Here is a 17,602-nt window from a genome sequence, read left to right as displayed (position 1 = left end):
CTGTGGCAAATTTTGAGACGAGATTTGTCTGATCATGCCTTCCGTCGGACGGGAAGTAAATGTTGGCCCCGTTCTAACCTAGAGGCAGTGTTGCGTTCCTCACGCGCTCATGCGCTCGTGAGCGCTCACTTTTCGCTCATTCGTGAGGAGGAGCGCTGCGCGAGCTAGCTCACGTTTGCCCGCGCTCACGTTTGCTCCGATTTTTTCAGCTCGCGTTTGCTCCACGCTCGCGCTCGCGCTCATATTTCGCTCACGGAGCGCTCATTTTGGACGTGTCGCTAATCAATTAACGCTTTTGAGAAAGTTTTTTTTTCAATTCTTGATGGATTTTTTGCTTAAGGTGCAGTAGGACTGTGAAAATATGACTTTGTGAACAAATTTTTATGATATATGAATTGAAATAGCTTATTTTCATCAACCATGTTTTTAAATAAAAGGTTGGATTCGCAAGGGTTAAATAATTTTTTATACATGCAGTTGAATGTATAAATATTTCAGAATTTAAAGGCCTAATTGTATTAGAGAGGTGCGGGCGGAGGGGTATAGACGGCTAAGTAAAAAGGCCTGTAAACCTTAGAAAAAAAAAACAAAAAAAAACCATGAAATAATTCAAGAATATTTGTGCTGGGGTAAGTTCGATTCAATGTTAAATGCTTGGTTGATTAAAATATAACATTAAACTGTTTTATGTACCTAAACAGTGTTTTGATTACATTTCCAGATTGCTGGTCAGAATGAGCTACCATTAAAAAAAATCCGTTTATTAAATCTTTCAATGATTCAGTGATTAGAAACGGCTGATCATTTCTATAAGGTTAGTCTCTATTTGGCAAACATTTTAGAAAATAAGGTAATATTTTTGAAACGGTTTTATTTTTAAATATAAGCCTCAAAATTCCTAAGGGTTGAAATAACTCTTTTGACTCAAGTCAAATAAATTGTCAATATTTTTCACCACGAAAAGGGCGGCTCTTCTTCCAACAAGTGGATTTTATTCAACACTTCCGCAACCAAACCTCTGAAAATATTCAATTACAAGTTATATATGATTTTTTGAACATGGATGATTGTAACTGTTTAAAAGATTATTTAAAAATCAATAAAATATACATAAATTGTCATTTTTTTTGTTGTACATAACAACAATACAATATGGATTTGATTTGTGAACAAACAATGCATCTCTTCACGTCAATGAATGTTTACATTATGAATTTAGTTTTTTGTTCCTTGTTCGAAAAATGTCTAGATTTTAAATAGAACATAGATTTCGGTTCGCTGATCAAATCCATTTCATTGCTTTGCTTTGTTTGTTCGACCACTTTCTTGTTTGTTTTTGCTGCCTGTGCTGAGATAGTTCTGGAAACTTCGTTCCAAACAGGCAGATGCTTCAACAGGAAAAAACAACTACCTACTTTGGCTCACCAGCTCACGTGAGCGCAAAACGCTCCGGTGAGCGTGAGCGAGCACGAGCTACCTGATAAAAACTCACGCTCCAGCCGGAGCGAGCAAGCTTTCCGTGAGCGCTCGCTCATTCGCAACCCTGCCTAGAGGTTAGGTCGTAAGCTCAGTCCAGGTGTAGGAGTCGTCTCCCTGGGTCCTGCTCCGGTGGAGTCGCTTGTAGGCAGTTGGACTCACAATCCAAAGGTCGTCAGTTCGAATCCCGGGGTGGATGGAAGCTAAGCTAAACTTTCGGGCACCTAGTTTCGAGTAGGAATCTCGTAATCGGAAACGCCAAGGCAATGCTGTAGGGCGAATAATTTGATTTTGATTTTTTGAAATAAATTTGATTAACTTTTAATGTAACTTGTATGCATTGGTGGACCCCTCGTTATTTTCCGTTCAGTCCAGTTAGCGAGCAGCATTCGGTGACTGGGCTACGTTCTCAGCCCAGTAACCGAATAAGTACTCTATTATAAAACTCGGTGCAAAACTCCATTCTTTTCAGTACTCGTGGTATTTACTCGTGCTGAAACTATCTTCATTTTGCAACTCGTTGCATAAACTACTATTTCTCGGAACACTTGACTTGGCATAATCTGGCATATTAGCCGAATTTCCAAATACGGTCAGCGCAGCAACCCCCGCGTTGCCATTGGTAACGGTTTTTAAATAAATCGATTCATTCATGGTCCTGCTTCTAATCTCCGAGACCGGATTCAACTGCTGAGAAATGGCTGATTTGGATTATCCAGGTACTAAATTGTCCTTATTCACATTCCAAGCAGGTACATTAATAATAGTTTTCCAGAGATAAACCCCGCGAATGATCTGGAAAAGCGTATCGCGGACGCGTTTCTTATATTTGACCACCACGGCAACAAAACTGTGGACGTGCGTGAAATCGGCACCATACTGCGCTTCCTAGGTTGCGTTCCGACGGAAGCGGACGTAAACGAGGTGATTTCCGCTACCGAGTTTGAAGACTCGAACGGGACGGTGCACCTGTCGAAATTTTTGCCCTTTTGCAGCCAGCTCATTGCGGAGCACAAGCTGGAACCGGCCCCGCCGGAGAAGCTGCTGAAGGCGTTCCGCGTGCTAGACCAGGAGGGCAAAGGCCTGGTCGATCGGGATTACATGACGAAGCTGATTACGGAGGAGGGCGAACCGTTTACGGCCGAGGAGCTGGAGGAGATGATGGCCGTCGCGGTGGACATGGCGACCGATAAGATTCCCTACGAGAATTATTTGAATCAGCTGTTGGTGAGTTGGGGCTTGACATTGTTTGAGTTAACTTTACTAAGGTTTATGAATCCTAGCACGAACCTCAAGACTCAATTTATGTTTTGGCTGATCAGTTTAGAAATCAAATCAAGAGAAAGACTATTTTCAAATTTTACAAGCGATAATAAATGTTTTTAATTGCAGGTGGACTTCTAATAAACGTAATTTGAAAGAAAATGTCGTGAAATACAGGTTTTTGAACTAGCAAATGATTTGTTTTATTGAGTCTACGTTCATTTTGTAGCAGCGGAAGCTGCAAAGTGGTACGTTTGTCTTGGAGCAGTTGTATCGTTTGAGATTGGAGCAGTTGGGCATGCCGCAAAGGATCGGTTTCGGCGGTTCTTTTCCGATTTGGGGCTGCAGTGGAAAGTCCATTCCCGGAGGCAGTGAAATGGTCGCACTGTCGGCGGTCGTCACATACTTGATCATCGGGATCGTCGTCTTGGCGGGTCGATTTTTGCTGGCCTTGACCGCTTTCGATTCTTGCTTTTTGAGCAGTCGTTCCATGGTTTTTTTCTTGTCCTTTTCGCGCTTTTCGTCCGCCAGCTGTTTGCGCTTCTGTGACTTTAGCTGAGCCTTCTGGATGGCTTCCGCCGTGAGGACCTTCTCTTTGTAGCCGGTCGGCAGGGCCATCAGTATCTCCGGCGCCGCCGTTGTATCTTTGTCGGTGTTTCGCTCGTACATGGCCCGCTGGCGGGCGGTCATCAGCTTCGGATCTTTGGGTTTTATTTTTTTCAGCTCGTCGTCGACCTCTTCCAGCTTGCCGGACTCGATCGCGTCTAGCCAGCGTTCCTCATCGCTGGACGTTCCGCTGTCGCGACCACCTTTGCCTTTTTTCTTCTTTGCCGACTTTCCGATCGTGGCGGGCTTCATTGAGGGATTTGCCCGGGATGGTCCCGGGGAGGACAACGCCGCGGCCAGGGTGGGATCGATGCCGGATGTGGACGGTTCGTCGGTTGTTTCGATTTCGGCTATAATCTCCGGCTCCGGGTCTGCCTCCATGTATTCAACCTCGCCCATCACTTCGACCGTTTGTTCCACATCCTCTGGGACGTAATCGTCCTCGTCTCCTTCGTCCTGGGCCTGCGCTCGCGGCTGGGATTTGCTTTTCTTGTGTTTCTTATGCTTTTTGTGCTTCTTGTGGGCGAAGCCGTGGAAATCCTCTTCTGAAATTGTACCAGTTTTAATTTACCGATTTCAATGATTTTTTCTTTTGCAGCTTACCTCCGGGATATTCGTTGAGTGCATCTTTCTTTTTACCCATTCTTAAAAAGATTTCACAAAAAATCTACTACAGAACTACTTGTAGTTTTACAACAGAATCTGTTACAAACTGGTTATAAATGAATCTCAGGCAGGATTCATTCAATCAAGTTTACAAAACATAAACAATGCAGCGGCACCTTGCTTGACAACTGTTCCACGATCATTGGAAATGAGTCAATTTTGTGCACCCAATTTGGGTTAAAACCGTTTCAATCGGTATTTTTTGGAGATGTTTATGCGCATCTTTCAAAATATCAATTCATTAGCAGCGGTACTATTTATAAATATTTCAATTTAATTCTTGAATCGTTCGAGCCAGCAAATTTTATAACGGGACTGTGTGTAGAAGGTTTAAAAGGACATGACCGCGAGAAAGTTCCCGGAAGAGGGCAAGTGTCGCACGTGTCGATGTCCGTGCATCGGTGCAACCACAGATTTGTTCCAAGACAGCTTCAAAGGGCAAACGTACGGGGAAATTTTACGCGCAAAACTTTCCGTTGAGGTTCGTGCAATTTTAAATTGTCTGTGTTTAATGTAAGGTATGCACTTCGGAAGAACCCGGTCAAGAAAAAATTCAAATGGGCAGCAGCGGTAGCGAAAGCAAGCCAGAGAGGGTGAAGAAAAGCCCCAAGAAAACGTTCCCTCTCTTTGGTCCTACCGTTCGTAAAGCTGTTTCTTGACCCCTTTCCTTCCGATCTGCAGACTAGCCTTAAACTGTAACTTACGATTTATTACTATTTTTTTCGCGTTGTAGCTACCGAACATAACCGGCGCAAGCTGCACAATCTGCCTGCGATGCACAAAGTTGCTGGAAAGCGTGTACGCATTCGTACGGCAATGCCAACTAACCAACGATTTGCTGGAGCAGGTTCCAGCGGAACCGTCCGGCTTCGAACCAGCGACGAAGTGCGAGCTGGAGGAGCAAAAGGACACTTCCCAAACGACCTGCTACCTTGAAATGGACTGCGACGAGGACGACGAGTTCAATGGGTTCTCTAACGACGACGACGAAAGCTCGGATGTTCCGAAACAGGACGCCACAAGAAGCGACGAGCTGGTGGTGAAGCTGGAAATGGTCCAACCCGCTGATGCCGTGGACAGTGCAAATGAAGAGGACGACCAGGAGGAGGAGGACTTGGTGCTGTTTGCGTCCGAGTTGTCGACTCCAAAGCGGCGCGGGCAGGGCGGACGGGGACCGGCCTGGAAGGATGACCACCTGCAGGAGTTGCTGCAGGTGGCGAAGAGGTTTCGTGTTGCGGACGGAAGGATTGACAACACGATGGTTCACCTGGCTCTGCGCGACAATCCGAACCTGGCCCGGTACAGCCGGGAAGCAATCAAGTCGAAGCTGCACGCCGTGAAGCGAATGGTCAAGCAACCGGGAATGCCAAAGGTGAGGAATCGGATTTACGAGCGGGACGCGCTGGAGCTGTTCGGCGGGGAGGTGGAGTCGTGAAAGATTGAAATAAATTTTAATTTCCTGTTTAAATTTTGAATGTTCTGCTTGTTTAATCTATTTTACGATTAAGAGTTAATTGTGGGATTTACATGAGATCGAATAACGTGGCGGCCCTAAAACAGTTTAATAAACGTTGCATCCATACAATCGGGGCACACGTACTCGCTGGGATCGTCCACCCCGGCGCAAGTCATGTGCATGGTTGCGCCTCCACACGCCTTACAGCCGACCAGTTGTTTCGACTTTTTTCCCGACACTTTGCAGCCCTCGGCGCTGCACTTGGACAGATGGATGTCCTTGAAGGCGTACTTTTCCCGCTCCCAGCTGGCGTCCCGCATCGGAACGAAAATGCCGTGCATTCTGGCGTACTCGGTGAACTCGTTCATTTCGAAGCAGTTGGGACACTTGAAGTAGTAACCGGCTTGGAAGGCAAACTTTTGCACGCACATCCGATGGTACCAGCCGATTTCGGTTTTGCCGGTTTCGTGCTCCGGCGGGCACACCGAGCAAAAGCTCGCTACCGGATTGTACGGGCCAATTTCCTCACAGCAGATCCAGCAGGTTTGATTTTCGCTGTGACATTCCGGGTGGTCATTCGGGGCATGTTCGTGACAGTAGGATGGATTTGGGCCGCTAAACTGAGTCAGGCAGTTGTTTTTGACGCCACAAATGTAGTGAAACGATCTCTCGCAACCCGGTTCAACGCATACGACGGCTGCCGAAAGCTGGCCACAGTAGCAGCACTTGTTTTGGCGGTACCTCTTGAACGAACTGTAGATGTCGTTCACGAGAAATCCGAGAACTCCCGACGTCTCCCTCCCGTTCTGTACGATGTATGTTCCGGTTAGCAGACAAAAGTAATGGCACCGGAAAATGTCCTTCTTTTGCTGCTTTTCGATAAATTCCCCAAACCGAAGTACATCCTTCTCGGTCAACAGGCAAATGCCGCACGAGTAAGGAGATTTGGAGCTTAGCACGGTCAGATTGAACCGTTTGTCTACGGCAATGTACGGCTGAAGGGTGGCATTCAGTGTTTCACTCCCCTCCTGACTAGATCCGACGTCAACCAGCGGTTCCATTTCCCCCTCTTCCCAAATCTCCTCCACCACCGGGCAAGCCTCGACCCGAACCGGTGACTTCATCAGCTGATTTTCTCCGTAAAACTGTCTGATCTCCGCGGCCTTGGCCGCCAGCACCGTCCCAATCTCCTGCAGCCCCGAATACTTCCAGTTCTCCAGCGTGTGAACTCCGCCAAACAGCCGTCGCACGAGCTCGAAGCGCGCGTCCACCGCCAGGCAGAATGAATCGGCCGGCAGCTCTCCATCCAAGCGAGTCTCGACCGTCACGAGGGTGCGCGCCATACGGGCGTACTTCCGGTAAAACGGATTCGAGTACTCAAAGCCCTGCAACGCCGCCAGCAGAGCGTTATCGCAGAGGACACTTTCGCCGAGCAGCGGGTACATCTGGAGCAGGTGCTGCCGCCGGGGGACGCAGCCCGGGCAGAACAGGAGTTGGTCTTTCTGTAAGAAACGATGAATGACGATTTTGCTCCAGATTCCCGTTATCAAGCTAACTCACCTGAAGACCGAACACGACGTGCTGGTTGCCGTCATTGGGCGGGAGGTACACCAGGAACGGAGTGAACCGCGAGCAGCTTCGGCACGACAAATATTGCAGCCGGTCGATGCCGACGTAGAACGAATCCGCGTCCACCAGGAATTCGTCGGGAATTTCCATTTTGCTTTTTGTGAAACTTAAGTTGCAATTGCAGCAACAAACCGACAAAATGCGCGCGCAATGTTGTACACGTTTATTTTAATCGGAGTTCATGAGGGTGCTTTTTATGGTACCGCTGTAATTGAACGTCGCCCAATCGTAAACAAAAACAAACCACTCCAAAGTTTGTTACGATTTATCAGATCATCAGATCACACCATTAAGCTCAGCCATGTCGGCATCGCGTCGTCGTGGCACCAACTTCCAGCCGCTGGAGGTGCAAGCCCTGCTGCGAGCCTGTCTCACCCACAGCGTGGAGGAGTTCCGGCGCGCAGGGAAATGCACCGGCCCCCTGTTCTACGACATCCAGCGCGAGATGGCCGAGCGGGGGGCTTTCCCGCGCGTCCGTTGAACCATCTGCGTGCGTACTACACCAAGGTGGAGCCACAGAGTAATCCAGAGGGAGCACTGGTATTTAATTTATGGTTGCGTTACGCGGTACATCGTGGTACATCCCCCCTTCAGGAAAAACCTAACATGAGAAGTTATGTTTTGCTATCTTAGTTCACTGGATTTTCAGAGGCGTTACGTTTTTCAATGACAGTTTTCTTTGTCAGATATTCAAAACATTACTCAATCCGACTCAATCAGTTAAAAATTCATATTTTTTAGGTTGCTTTCGAACTTTTATCTGTTTTTCCGGTAAATATTGGACAGGTGTTTCCCGAGCCGCAGGGCGTCTTAACGTCTTGGAAAAAACACCGCAGAATGCATGCAGATGGGAAAGTTGCTAGCACAGGTTTGCGTACGTCGCCAGTGGCTGATTAATTGCATGATTGAAATGCTACCGAGAGGTCAATTCCGAGTAGGTGTTGTGTTATCGATTCGCAGCCCATCTTTCAATCCACTCTCAAAAGTGCCATCGCTCAAGTTCCAAATTCTATTAATTTGTGATATATTGCGTTTGTGTTCTCGGCCTTGGAGGGGAGAAGAGGAGGTGATGGGACCAACTTTTGATGATTTAAACAGTTTTCTTGCTATCAAAAACCCCGCAGCTCCCAAAAAACATGCCCGCGCATTATATGTTGCCTCCTTTCGGTTTTCATTTGAAAATAAGACACAATTCCCATTAGATAAATTAAATTTATAGCCGTTTACAATTTTATTTGCCATATTATATTCAAACATTTAAAAAACACATACAATTTTTTTCACAATCCGAGCCTGGTGGATTTCCTCCTTCCGTTAAACAGGACACTTCTTCAAAGCCGACTTTCCGACGGCCCCGAGACGAGGTCAGTTTGCCCGGCGGATTATCTCTCTCACCAAAACAGGACCCTCCGATCGGTTCGTCGATTTTTTTTTAGCAAAACGAAACGAAAGTCAGTTTGACAGGATATTAGGTACTTTTAATTATTGGCTACTAGATTTAATTCAAATATCCATTCAAAAACATAACGCCTGAAAAAAAATATAACGCCTGCTACCCTTAGGAAAATCCAACAACATCAACCGTAACGCAACCACAAAATTCGATGACATTTGTTCGGACTGCGTCCTCTGGATTACAGACGACATGAAGATCTACTGTCAAGTGAATAATGCAGCCGACGCTCAAGCCCTCCAACAGGATCTGAACATCTTCGCGGACTGGTGTGAAACAAATCGAATGGTCGTCAACCCCACCAAGTGCTCTGTCATCACCTTCTCCAAGAAACGCAACCCAATCAAGTTTGACTACCAGATCTGCGGCACATTAATTCCCCGGGAGAACTGTGTCAAGGACCTCGGCGTGCTTCTTGACACGGAACTCACATACAAGCAGCACATATCATTCATGATTTCCAAAGCCTCGCGACAGCTCGGCTTCATCTTCCGTGCAGCAAAAGGTTTTACAGATGTCTACTGTTTGAAGGCTCTGTACTGCGCTTTGGTCCGTTCAACGCTGGAGTATTGTTCTGCCGTATGGAGCCCCTACTACGAAAACAGTGCGGTGCGGATTGAGAGTGTGCAGCGAAGATTTATCCGGTTCGCGCTCCGTCGACTCCCCTGCAGCCCGGGAGCATGTTGACAGCTCCCATACAAACTGAGCGTACCTCATTTTGTGGGCCCAGTGGGCCTAAGATGGCGGCCTTTGATATCATCTAGCCAAACATTTGAAAATGGCGAATAGTTTAAATTAATATAGTTTTTGCCTACTTTCGGTTTAAAACGACAAAATAAGCATTCTGGAATCATTTTCTTGAAAAACTTGTTTAAAGATACGCCACGTTAAAATATTAGTCTCGAACAGTTGGAGGGAGCGTGCCGCGAAAGCCGTCACGGAAAAAAAGTTTCCCATGCAAATTTTGAGTTGCGTTTTTAATGGGCGGACTCCGACGAGGTCCACATGCCATCTGTCGGTGGATACGCGCAATTCACGAAAACTGTCATGTTAGGGGACGGCTGCTCCCCTGGCGGGATCCATTTCATCTGCCTAGTTACGAAAGCCGCTGTAAACTGATCAACCTTGACACCTTAGCAGTGCGTAGAAATGTCAGCCGTGCACTCGTAATCTCCGACGCTCTGACTTCTAGATTGCAGTGCCCAGCCATTCTTCGAGGACTTGACATTATGGCCCCGCTTCGAACGCTTCGTAACACTCCGTTCTTGCGTGTTCCTGTTCGCCGGACGAACTATGCTATGCATAGCGCGTTGACGGGACTACACAGAGCATTCAATTTTGTAGCTTCTTTGTTCGATTTTAATCTGTCCCGTGACGTCATCAAAAATAAGTTTTTATTGTTTTTTAGGCGATAATTTGTGTACATGTACTTAGTTTTAAGCACACCATTTGGGCATGTGGTGCCTGTTGGTGTTAAACAAATAAACAAATAAACAAATTCCAAATTAGGGATCTGAAAGGCATCATTCCCGGTCGGCCATTTGGTGGCTTTGCCTGTTTTAGAAAAAATTCAAATCATGATTTAGAATGTATCAATCAAAACAATGTTTTTTTTGTGTTGTTGGTAAAAGCAACTTTTCATTTCAATTTACTATTTCTGGCCCTGAATTCAGAACCATCATTGACAGTCATAACCCAAGATTGAAAGACACCTATGAACTTAACCGAATTACCAAATGTTTATTAACAACAGTTACTACACTGAAAGCCCGACCATGCTTATTTTAAGAACATTTGCAAAAAATGCTGCTTATTACATTAACTCTGGCTTTTTGGTGGAAGTAAACGCAAATATGGTAAAATGTACCATGCTTATGCTTACACAAAATTGTTTGGTAGCAATTACGAAATCATTATCATTCTTTCCATATTGGAGGGTTTAAATTACCATGCCGCTCACGACATAGTAAAACTGACTGCATTGATCAGTCAATCCAAGCACGGAATGTTTTCAGCAAAAATACGTCGGTGCGTGTTCTCAATTTAACCCTACAATTAGGTTTTACGCCGACTCGATTTGGAGGTTAGAAATTTGACAGCTTGGCTGCACTGTTTACATTTTTTGCACGTGTGTCTCAGTAAAAATGTGTGTGCGTGTGCGCTCGTGACGTCACGCTGTAAAACCTAATATGGTAGCAACTACCATGGTTGGGTTTTCAGCAAGTTTTCAGTGTATGAATAGTTGAAAAGTGTCTGCGGTGGAGATGCCCTAACATTCTTCGATAAACTACACTGATAATCAACATTACACACTGTTCAGTTCACTTTTACACACTTCTATGGGATTTTTCAGTTCAAGTATAATTACACGAAAGCGTGTGATCATACTTGAACTGAAAAATCCCATACAAGTGTGAAAAGTGAACTGAAAAAAGTGTAATGCTGTTTACCAGTGTAGGATAAACTGGGTAACTGGAATAAATCAAATCATTACACTGAAAATATGCCACACTTTTTATTCAAGTGCCCAAACACTTGAATGATTGAATAAAGTCACATCGTAGATCTAATTGGTTTGTGTTTCAACATCAATCCAAACCACTATCAAATGCAAGTGTTTGGGCGGTTGACTTTTTGGTATTTTTTAACATGTTATTTTCATTCGGGTGGCTCAAGCTTTTCAATTGTTTTGCTCATGAATTTGTCCCACCTTCTTGAACTATTCAAAGTGATGAGCAAAACACTTGAAAATGATCTTAAGATCTACCCAAAACAGGCACTATTCAAAGTCAACGTGATTATCCACATGAATTTAATTTGTTTCACTGATTGATTTTTGCGCGACTTTCATCGAAGGCTAGAAGCGAGGCAAGAACCAATAGCACAAAAAACTCTCCCGTCTTCAACTGGCCGGCCGGCGCAGTGGTAGCGTGCACGACTAGCAAGCGAGAACCTGTAAATCGCTTGTACGTAATTTTATTTTTCAACACCATTTAAAATTCAAGTGTTTGGCTATTGACATTATTTCATGGCCAATCACCGAAATTTCAAGTGTTTTGCGATTGATATTTGAGTGCTCTGTACAGCAGGGCCAGATCATGTGTAGAACACTTCGTTGAGCTGTGTAAGTTTTGCTCAGTGTAAGTCAATTTTATTTAGCGTATCATGTTTTGACAGATAATTTCAATCTATTCCGCTGTAAATAAACAGAACAATCGCAAACACGGAAACAACGTAAACAAAAAGTTGTAAAAAAATTGTTAAGAACATTGTTGAATTTCGCGCTGTTCAAAATAATTCAAAGTGAACAAAAAAAAAACCCTTCACAATGTCCATCGTGCAACGTCATCGAATCAACTTTCATCCCCAGGAAGTGCAAGCCCTGCTGAAGGCATGTCTCATCTACAAGGTGGAACAGTTCCGACAGGCTGGCAAGAGCACTGGCCACCTGTTCTACGACATCCAGCAGGAGATGGCCAAGTACGGAGAATTTCCCGAGCGACCGTTGTTCCATCTGCGTGCCCACTACCGGCGGGTTCAAAAGCGGTACAAGCAAGGCCGCAAACCGTATCCACCGGAAGCGCGCGAACTTTGGGGAAGGCTCGAGGAGGAAACCGATGATCAAGGTGGATATTGAAGATCTCTTTTTAATGGTATTTTAAATAAAACGTTTGATTTGTTCAGTTATAGAAAACGATGAAACATGGAAAGCTCTTACAGAACAGAGAATCCTCCTGGAAGCTGGTTGCCGGTATCTCACCAAGTCGGAACTTGCCGAACTTATCCGGGAAGCAATTGAGAAGGACGTTGAGATCCAGCTAGATGAGAAGCAGAAGGAAACGTTCAAAGCTATTCTGAATAATATGCATTCGAAGAAGCTTTTTGTAGGTCGAAATGCAGATGATCTCCTTAGGACTTACCACAGGATGAAGAAACGATTTCTCAAAGGCAAACATAACCGCGAGTTTCCCGAGTCGGCGGCCAAGCTCTGGACTAGAGTAGAAGCGGTTGTGCCGGAATCGGTCGATCCCCACTTTTCTGCTGTGGCTTTTCCTGTTCATAAAAATGAGGACAACGTTGAAATCGACGCAAAAGCTGTTTGCTCGCTTTGCCAAGGTTGCGCGTACGAGTTCAAGCACCTGTTTCGAGATATGTATCAGAACCAAACCTATGCGGAAATTATCAACCAGACTTTGAACGTGAAGGTAGGTTCAATTGCTGAAAAATGATCTTAAAATCTTTATAATAAGAAGTTTTTCTTTTAGATGGTGTGGAATGGACAATCTTCTGCAGTAATTTGTCAGCTTTGCTCAACCTACGTTGAGGGCTTACCAATTTTCTGGAAACAATGCAGGGAAAGCTGCGTCAAGTTGAACTTCGAGTTGGTGACCAAAGAAGAACCAGTGCTGGAAGAGCCCACCTTTTGGGGAAACAACTCTGGTGCAAGTTCCCCAGCGCATGATATCGATGATGCATTTGAAGAAATGTTGTCGACAGAAACACCAAATCCGACGATTGACTCGGAAGAGACACATTCCATCGACAAGAGCAAGGCTCTGAGTAAAGATCAACGGACCACAGAATTGACCAGAGAAGAGCTGAACATGCTGAAATTCAAGGAGAGCTTGCCATCGAGCTCCAAGCGCAAAGATAAGAGGGCAAAGCAATGCGACCTGTGCGGTAAAACTGTAATCGACCTCAAAACTCACCTCGATAGTCATTACAATGTCAAGTCGCATGCCTGTGACCTTTGTCCGAAGATGTTTACTAGTCGTCATCAGCTGCGTTCTCACCGCAACACTCATACTGGCGCGATAAAATATGCTTGCTCGTACTGCGACGCTGTGTTCGACGTGTGGCAGAGCAAAAAATATCACGAGGTAAGTCTGGCAAAAAAAAAACGGTAAGAAATGAAACTGAAATACATCTTCTTTAAGAAAAAGCACGTTGTGGAGATGAACAACATCTCTTACAACTGTGACCAGTGCAATGCTACGTTTAAAGTAGAAAGGAATCTCCAACATCACATCAAATTCAAGCATCTTCAAATGCGTAAACTTCAGTGCTCCCAGTGCGACTTTGCCACAATCAACAAGTAAGTGTGACCGACCTAATTACGTAAATACAACACAGTTTAACTCTATAAACTTCCCGCTCAGAACACGACTGGTGAACCACGTGCGCAGCATTCACAGCAAGGAGCGTCCGTTCCAGTGTCCGTACTGTAGTTTTAACTCAAACAGCAACACCGGTTATTTCATTCACTTTAAGCGACACAAAAACAGTGGTGTAGCGAAGGTGTATCACATCCGGTGCGGGTACTGCGAAGAAACGTTCTTGAAGGACTCCGTTTTTGAAAAGCACATTCTTCAGGATCACCCCGATCGGGCGATTAAGGTGTAAGGGGTTGGGATTTTATATATTTATTGTTTTGCTGTTGGAATAAATGTCAGAAAATGTCTAATTCAAGTTAAAATTAAATTGTGTATGTACCGTAAAACGGGGTGACTTTGATAGCCGGGGTGACTTTGATAGGTTTGCGATTTTTCCACAAAATGAAAAGTTCAATTAAAATACGTACGGAATGGTTTAGAATCATACTGACCGTGGTAAAGAAGTGTTCAAAGTACCTCAAAAAGAACTTTTCATAAAATTTTGAAAAGTTCAAAAAGTTAGTTTACTATAGTTAAGAAAATATTGATGAAATTAATTATTTTAAACTTCCCAAAGTGTCATGATTTTCTCAATGAACATGATTTTTAATCGGAAAACGGAATGCATTTTCGAATTCCTTGGACAATTTTCCACTAGGAGAAGGATTAATATGTTTATAAATCATAAATAACATGTGTTTGTGAAACGCAATCCAGATTTATATGCATTTTCAGTAGAACACATTTTATACAAAATGTGAAAACTTGTGATTCTTGCTTCGAATTCAGTATAAAAGGAAATATAAATTGATAATTTCATAAACAAAACCAGTTTGACCAACTTTCAGACAAAATTCCGACTTTTTAACAATTTTACCCAAAATTTATATGTATTTTGTTAAAAAGCTTATAAACTTAGTTAACTAATCATAAACATTGATTTTTTTCTTATAAACTATATCAGCTACTTTAGTGATGGTACATTTAACGTACAAATAAAATTTGAACATCCTAAATATGATTTTAACATGGAAAACTATGACTATCAAAGTCACCCCGGAATATAAACTAAGAATTTTTAACGTATCTATTTTTCTAAACATTATTGAAAAAAACTTTTTTTCCGAAATAGTGCATGGACTTTGTGTGGCCTACCCCAGTACATGTTTTAAAAATAATAACCTTGAGTAAAACCTTACCTATTGAAAAATATTCCAAAAACAAATTGAAATCCTATCAAAGTCACCCCGGTTTACGGTACTGAAGGAATTCCGAAGGGAAACTCGTGTTCCATGCATACCAATCAGCATAGCGCACCAGGTACGCGTGCTGTAGCAAGAAGACGCTTCCATCTTTCTCGATCTTGAGCTGCTACTCTCCAATTTCCCAGGTTACAGATCTTCCGGATATCACCATTCACTTGATCTCCCCACCGTGCGCGCGGTTTCCCTGCTCTTCTGCCTGTTCCGCCAGCTGGTTCAGCGCGGTCAAAAAGCAGTCTGACAGGCTGGCTCTCGTCCATTCGGGCGACATGGCCGGCCCACCTGAGCCTCCCGATCTTCGCCTGGGTGGCGATGGTCGGTTCTTCAAGAAACGCGTGCAGTTCGTGGTTCATGCGTCTTCGCCACACTCCGTCAGACACCTGCACTCCACCGTAGATCGTTCGTAGCACCTTCCGTTCGAAAACTCCAAGGGCTCGTTCGTCCTCCTGCCGCATCGTCCAAGTCTCGTGGCCATAGAGGACTACCGGTCTAATCAGTGTTTTGTACATCGTCAGCTTCGTGCGGCGTTGCACTCGATCTGATGTGAGAGTCTTCCGTAATCCGAAGTACGCACGATTCCCGGCAAAAATACGAGTCCGGATCTCTTTGCTGGTGTCGTTGTCGGCGGTTACCAGCGATCCCAAGTACACGAACTCGCTCACCTCCTCCAACTCATCATCATCCACAGCTAGAGGGGTGAGACATGGGGGGCCAACGTCCTTCGAACCCCTTCCTCTCATGTACTTCGTCTTCGTCGTATTCATGCCAAGTCCTACACGCCTTGCTTGTACCTTCAGTCGGGTGTAGACATCCTTCACCGTCTCCAGGTTTCTTGCCACAATGTCGATGTCATCGGCAAAAGCAAGCAGCTGGTAGGACCTGTTCATGATCGTGCCACTCGTGTCAATGCCCGCCCTTCGAATAATGCCCTCAAGGACGATGTTAAACAGCGCACAGGATAGGCCATCACCTTGCCGCAGCCCTCGGCGTGATCCAAAGGGTTCCGCTAAATCCCCCGAAACACGCACGTGACACATCACACCATCCAAGGTAGCCTTGATCAGTCGAGTCAGTTTAGGCGGAAACCCGTTCTCGTGCATAATCTGCCATAGCTGCTCGCGGTCGACTGTATCATAGGCCGCCTTGAAGTCGATAAAGATGTGATGTGTGGGCACGTTGTACTCACGACATTTCTCGAGGATCTGTCGGAGACAAAATATTTGGTCCGTGGTGGCGCGCGCGCCAGTGAAGCCCGCTTGGTAGGGCCCCACGAACCTCCTTGCATGGGGTGACAGCTGACGGCAGAGGATCTGGGAGAGGATTTTGTAGGCCGCGTTGATAAGCGTGATGCCGCGGTAGTTGCCGCAGTCCAGCTTATCGCCCTTTTTGTAGATGGGGCACACGACACCATCCATCCACTCCTCCGGTAGCTTCTCCTCCTCCCAGATCTTGGAGATCACACAGTGAAGCGCCCTCGCCAGTTTCTCTCCTCCATATTTGAAGAGCTCACCGGGTAACCGATCCTTGCCGGCAGCTCTGTTGTTCTTCAGCTTCCTGATCTCCCTCTTCACCGTTTCTAGATCAGGCGCCGGGAACTGTTCATCAGCTGCGGGCGCTCCAAGGTTGACTTCAACGCCGTCTCCGTCCGCTTCATCGCCGTTAAGGTGCTCGTTGAAGTACTGCTTCCACCTGTCCAACACCTCGCTTTTGTTCACGATCAAGTTCCCCTCGTTGTCCCTGCATACATCGGCTCGCGGCACGAAGCCTTTGCGGGACCGGTTCACCTTCTCGTAAAACTTCCGCGACTCGTTAGCTCGGAATAGCTGCTCCATTTCTGCGCAATCCCGGTCTTCCTGCTGGCGCTTTTTGAGCTTGAAGACCGCGACCTGCCGATTCCGAGCCTGCCTGTATCGTTCCACGTTCCCTCTCGTCGCCTTGTGCAGCTTCCTGTCGTAAGCTGCCTTCTTCTCGGCGGTAATCCGTTGGCACTCGTCGTCGTACCAATCGTTTCGGCTGACTCGGATCGCACTACCCAGTGTGGCTTCCGCTGCACTGCCGATGGCTGAGCGTATGCGACTCCAACCATCTTCGAGCGAGGCTGCGCCAAGTTCCTCCTCACCTGGCAGATTCGCTTCCAGCTGCTGCGCGTACCTGTGGGCCACTTCTCCGTTCTGAAGACACGCGGTGTTGAACGGAGGGGCCCGCCGGCTCCGGCGTTGGTTAAACACCGTCGACAGCTTTGAGCGCATGTCAACTCCAACTAAGTAGTGGTCCGAGTCAATATTCGCACCGCGAAAGGTGCGCACGTGCGTTACGTCCGAGAAGAATCGGCCGTCGATCAGGACGTGGTCGATTTGCGTTTTCGTCCGTTGGTCAGGTGATGTCCAGGTGGCTTTGTGGATGTCCTTGCGAGGGAAGTAGGTGCTCCTGACCACCATTCCTCGAGAGGCTGCAAAGTCAATGCAGCGTTGGCCGTTGTCGTTCGTGACCGAGTGCAGGCTTTCTGGGCCTATTGTCGGCCGATACATTTCCTCCCTCCCAAACCGAGCGTTCATATCCCCAATGATGACTTTCACATCCTGCCGCGGACAGCCGTCATACACCTCCTCCAGCGTCGCGTAGAATGCTTCCTTTTCAT

General features: G+C 45.9%; 5 protein-coding genes across 7 annotated transcripts; 3 read left to right on the top strand and 2 right to left on the bottom strand.

The window, feature by feature from the left end:
* The first annotated feature begins 1,898 nt into the window (after positions 1 to 1,898).
* LOC120421398 (dynein regulatory complex protein 8) lies at positions 1,899 to 2,949 on the top strand. 3 transcript variants are annotated; one of them, XM_039584601.2, is made up of 3 exons: positions 1,910 to 2,195; positions 2,252 to 2,703; positions 2,869 to 2,949. In XM_039584601.2, exons 1-3 carry the CDS (start codon positions 2,174 to 2,176, stop codon positions 2,878 to 2,880), a joined length of 486 nt encoding a protein of 161 aa, XP_039440535.1. In that variant the 5' UTR covers positions 1,910 to 2,173; the 3' UTR covers positions 2,881 to 2,949. The 3 variants fall into 3 exon arrangements, with proteins under 3 accessions (XP_039440533.1, XP_039440535.1, XP_039440534.1); XM_039584600.2 differs by lacking the exon at positions 2,869 to 2,949 and adding an exon at positions 2,760 to 2,867 and having other exon boundaries at positions 1,911 to 2,195; XM_039584599.2 differs by lacking the exon at positions 2,869 to 2,949 and having other exon boundaries at positions 1,899 to 2,195; positions 2,252 to 2,867.
* Positions 2,912 to 4,108, bottom strand: LOC120421396 (INO80 complex subunit B). The gene is made up of 2 exons (XM_039584597.1): positions 3,949 to 4,108; positions 2,912 to 3,890 (listed from the first exon to the last, which is right to left on the bottom strand). The coding sequence occupies exons 1-2, from the start codon at positions 3,986 to 3,988 to the stop codon at positions 2,926 to 2,928; spliced, it is 1,005 nt and encodes a 334-aa protein (XP_039440531.1). The 5' UTR covers positions 3,989 to 4,108; the 3' UTR covers positions 2,912 to 2,925.
* A 135-nt stretch (positions 4,109 to 4,243) lies between these two features.
* LOC120421397 (uncharacterized) lies at positions 4,244 to 5,486 on the top strand. The gene is made up of 2 exons (XM_039584598.2): positions 4,244 to 4,492; positions 4,745 to 5,486. Exons 1-2 carry the CDS (start codon positions 4,352 to 4,354, stop codon positions 5,444 to 5,446), a joined length of 843 nt encoding a protein of 280 aa, XP_039440532.1. The 5' UTR covers positions 4,244 to 4,351; the 3' UTR covers positions 5,447 to 5,486.
* LOC120421395 (PHD finger protein 7-like) lies at positions 5,444 to 7,262 on the bottom strand. Its single transcript, XM_039584596.2, has 2 exons — positions 7,028 to 7,262; positions 5,444 to 6,969 (listed from the first exon to the last, which is right to left on the bottom strand). Exons 1-2 carry the CDS (start codon positions 7,184 to 7,186, stop codon positions 5,563 to 5,565), a joined length of 1,566 nt encoding a protein of 521 aa, XP_039440530.1. The 5' UTR covers positions 7,187 to 7,262; the 3' UTR covers positions 5,444 to 5,562.
* Positions 7,263 to 11,020: 3,758 nt separating this feature from the next.
* LOC120421390 (zinc finger and SCAN domain-containing protein 12-like) lies at positions 11,021 to 14,033 on the top strand. The gene is made up of 5 exons (XM_039584590.2): positions 11,021 to 12,175; positions 12,234 to 12,754; positions 12,815 to 13,429; positions 13,487 to 13,644; positions 13,709 to 14,033. The coding sequence occupies exons 1-5, from the start codon at positions 11,878 to 11,880 to the stop codon at positions 13,950 to 13,952; spliced, it is 1,836 nt and encodes a 611-aa protein (XP_039440524.1). The 5' UTR covers positions 11,021 to 11,877; the 3' UTR covers positions 13,953 to 14,033.
* The last annotated feature ends 3,569 nt before the right edge of the window (positions 14,034 to 17,602 follow it).

This window comes from Culex pipiens, chromosome 3, assembly GCF_016801865.2.
Source record: "Culex pipiens pallens isolate TS chromosome 3, TS_CPP_V2, whole genome shotgun sequence".
Classification (NCBI taxonomy): Eukaryota; Metazoa; Arthropoda; class Insecta; order Diptera; family Culicidae; genus Culex; species Culex pipiens.
The sequence above is the reverse complement of the archived record's forward strand: the minus strand, read 5'-3'. Positions and strand labels throughout refer to the sequence as shown.

What these genes read in the sequence shown, in the direction of transcription:
- LOC120421397 (XM_039584598.2), top strand. Translation starts at nt 4,352, where the DNA reads ATGACCGCGAGAAAGTTCCCGGAAGAGGGCAAGTGTCGCACGTGTCGA. An exon ending in GCGCAAAACTTTCCGTTGAG is followed by an intron (nt 4,493 to 4,744) that starts GTTCGTGCAATT and finishes TTCGCGTTGTAG; the next exon opens with CTACCGAACATAACCGGCGC.
- LOC120421398 (XM_039584599.2), top strand. Translation starts at nt 2,174, where the DNA reads ATGGCTGATTTGGATTATCCAG. An exon ending in GGCTGATTTGGATTATCCAG is followed by an intron (nt 2,196 to 2,251) that starts GTACTAAATTGT and finishes ATAGTTTTCCAG; the next exon opens with AGATAAACCCCGCGAATGAT.
- LOC120421396 (XM_039584597.1), bottom strand. Translation starts at nt 3,988, where the DNA reads ATGGGTAAAAAGAAAGATGCACTCAACGAATATCCCGGAG. An exon ending in ACTCAACGAATATCCCGGAG is followed by an intron (nt 3,891 to 3,948) that starts GTAAGCTGCAAA and finishes GTACAATTTCAG; the next exon opens with AAGAGGATTTCCACGGCTTC.
- LOC120421390 (XM_039584590.2), top strand. Translation starts at nt 11,878, where the DNA reads ATGTCCATCGTGCAACGTCATCGAATCAACTTTCATCCCCAGGAAGTG. An exon ending in AGAGCAAAAAATATCACGAG is followed by an intron (nt 13,430 to 13,486) that starts GTAAGTCTGGCA and finishes ATCTTCTTTAAG; the next exon opens with AAAAAGCACGTTGTGGAGAT. An exon ending in GACTTTGCCACAATCAACAA is followed by an intron (nt 13,645 to 13,708) that starts GTAAGTGTGACC and finishes CTTCCCGCTCAG; the next exon opens with AACACGACTGGTGAACCACG.
- LOC120421395 (XM_039584596.2), bottom strand. Translation starts at nt 7,186, where the DNA reads ATGGAAATTCCCGACGAATTCCTGGTGGACGCGGATTCGTTCTACGTC. An exon ending in ACGTCGTGTTCGGTCTTCAG is followed by an intron (nt 6,970 to 7,027) that starts GTGAGTTAGCTT and finishes CGTTTCTTACAG; the next exon opens with AAAGACCAACTCCTGTTCTG.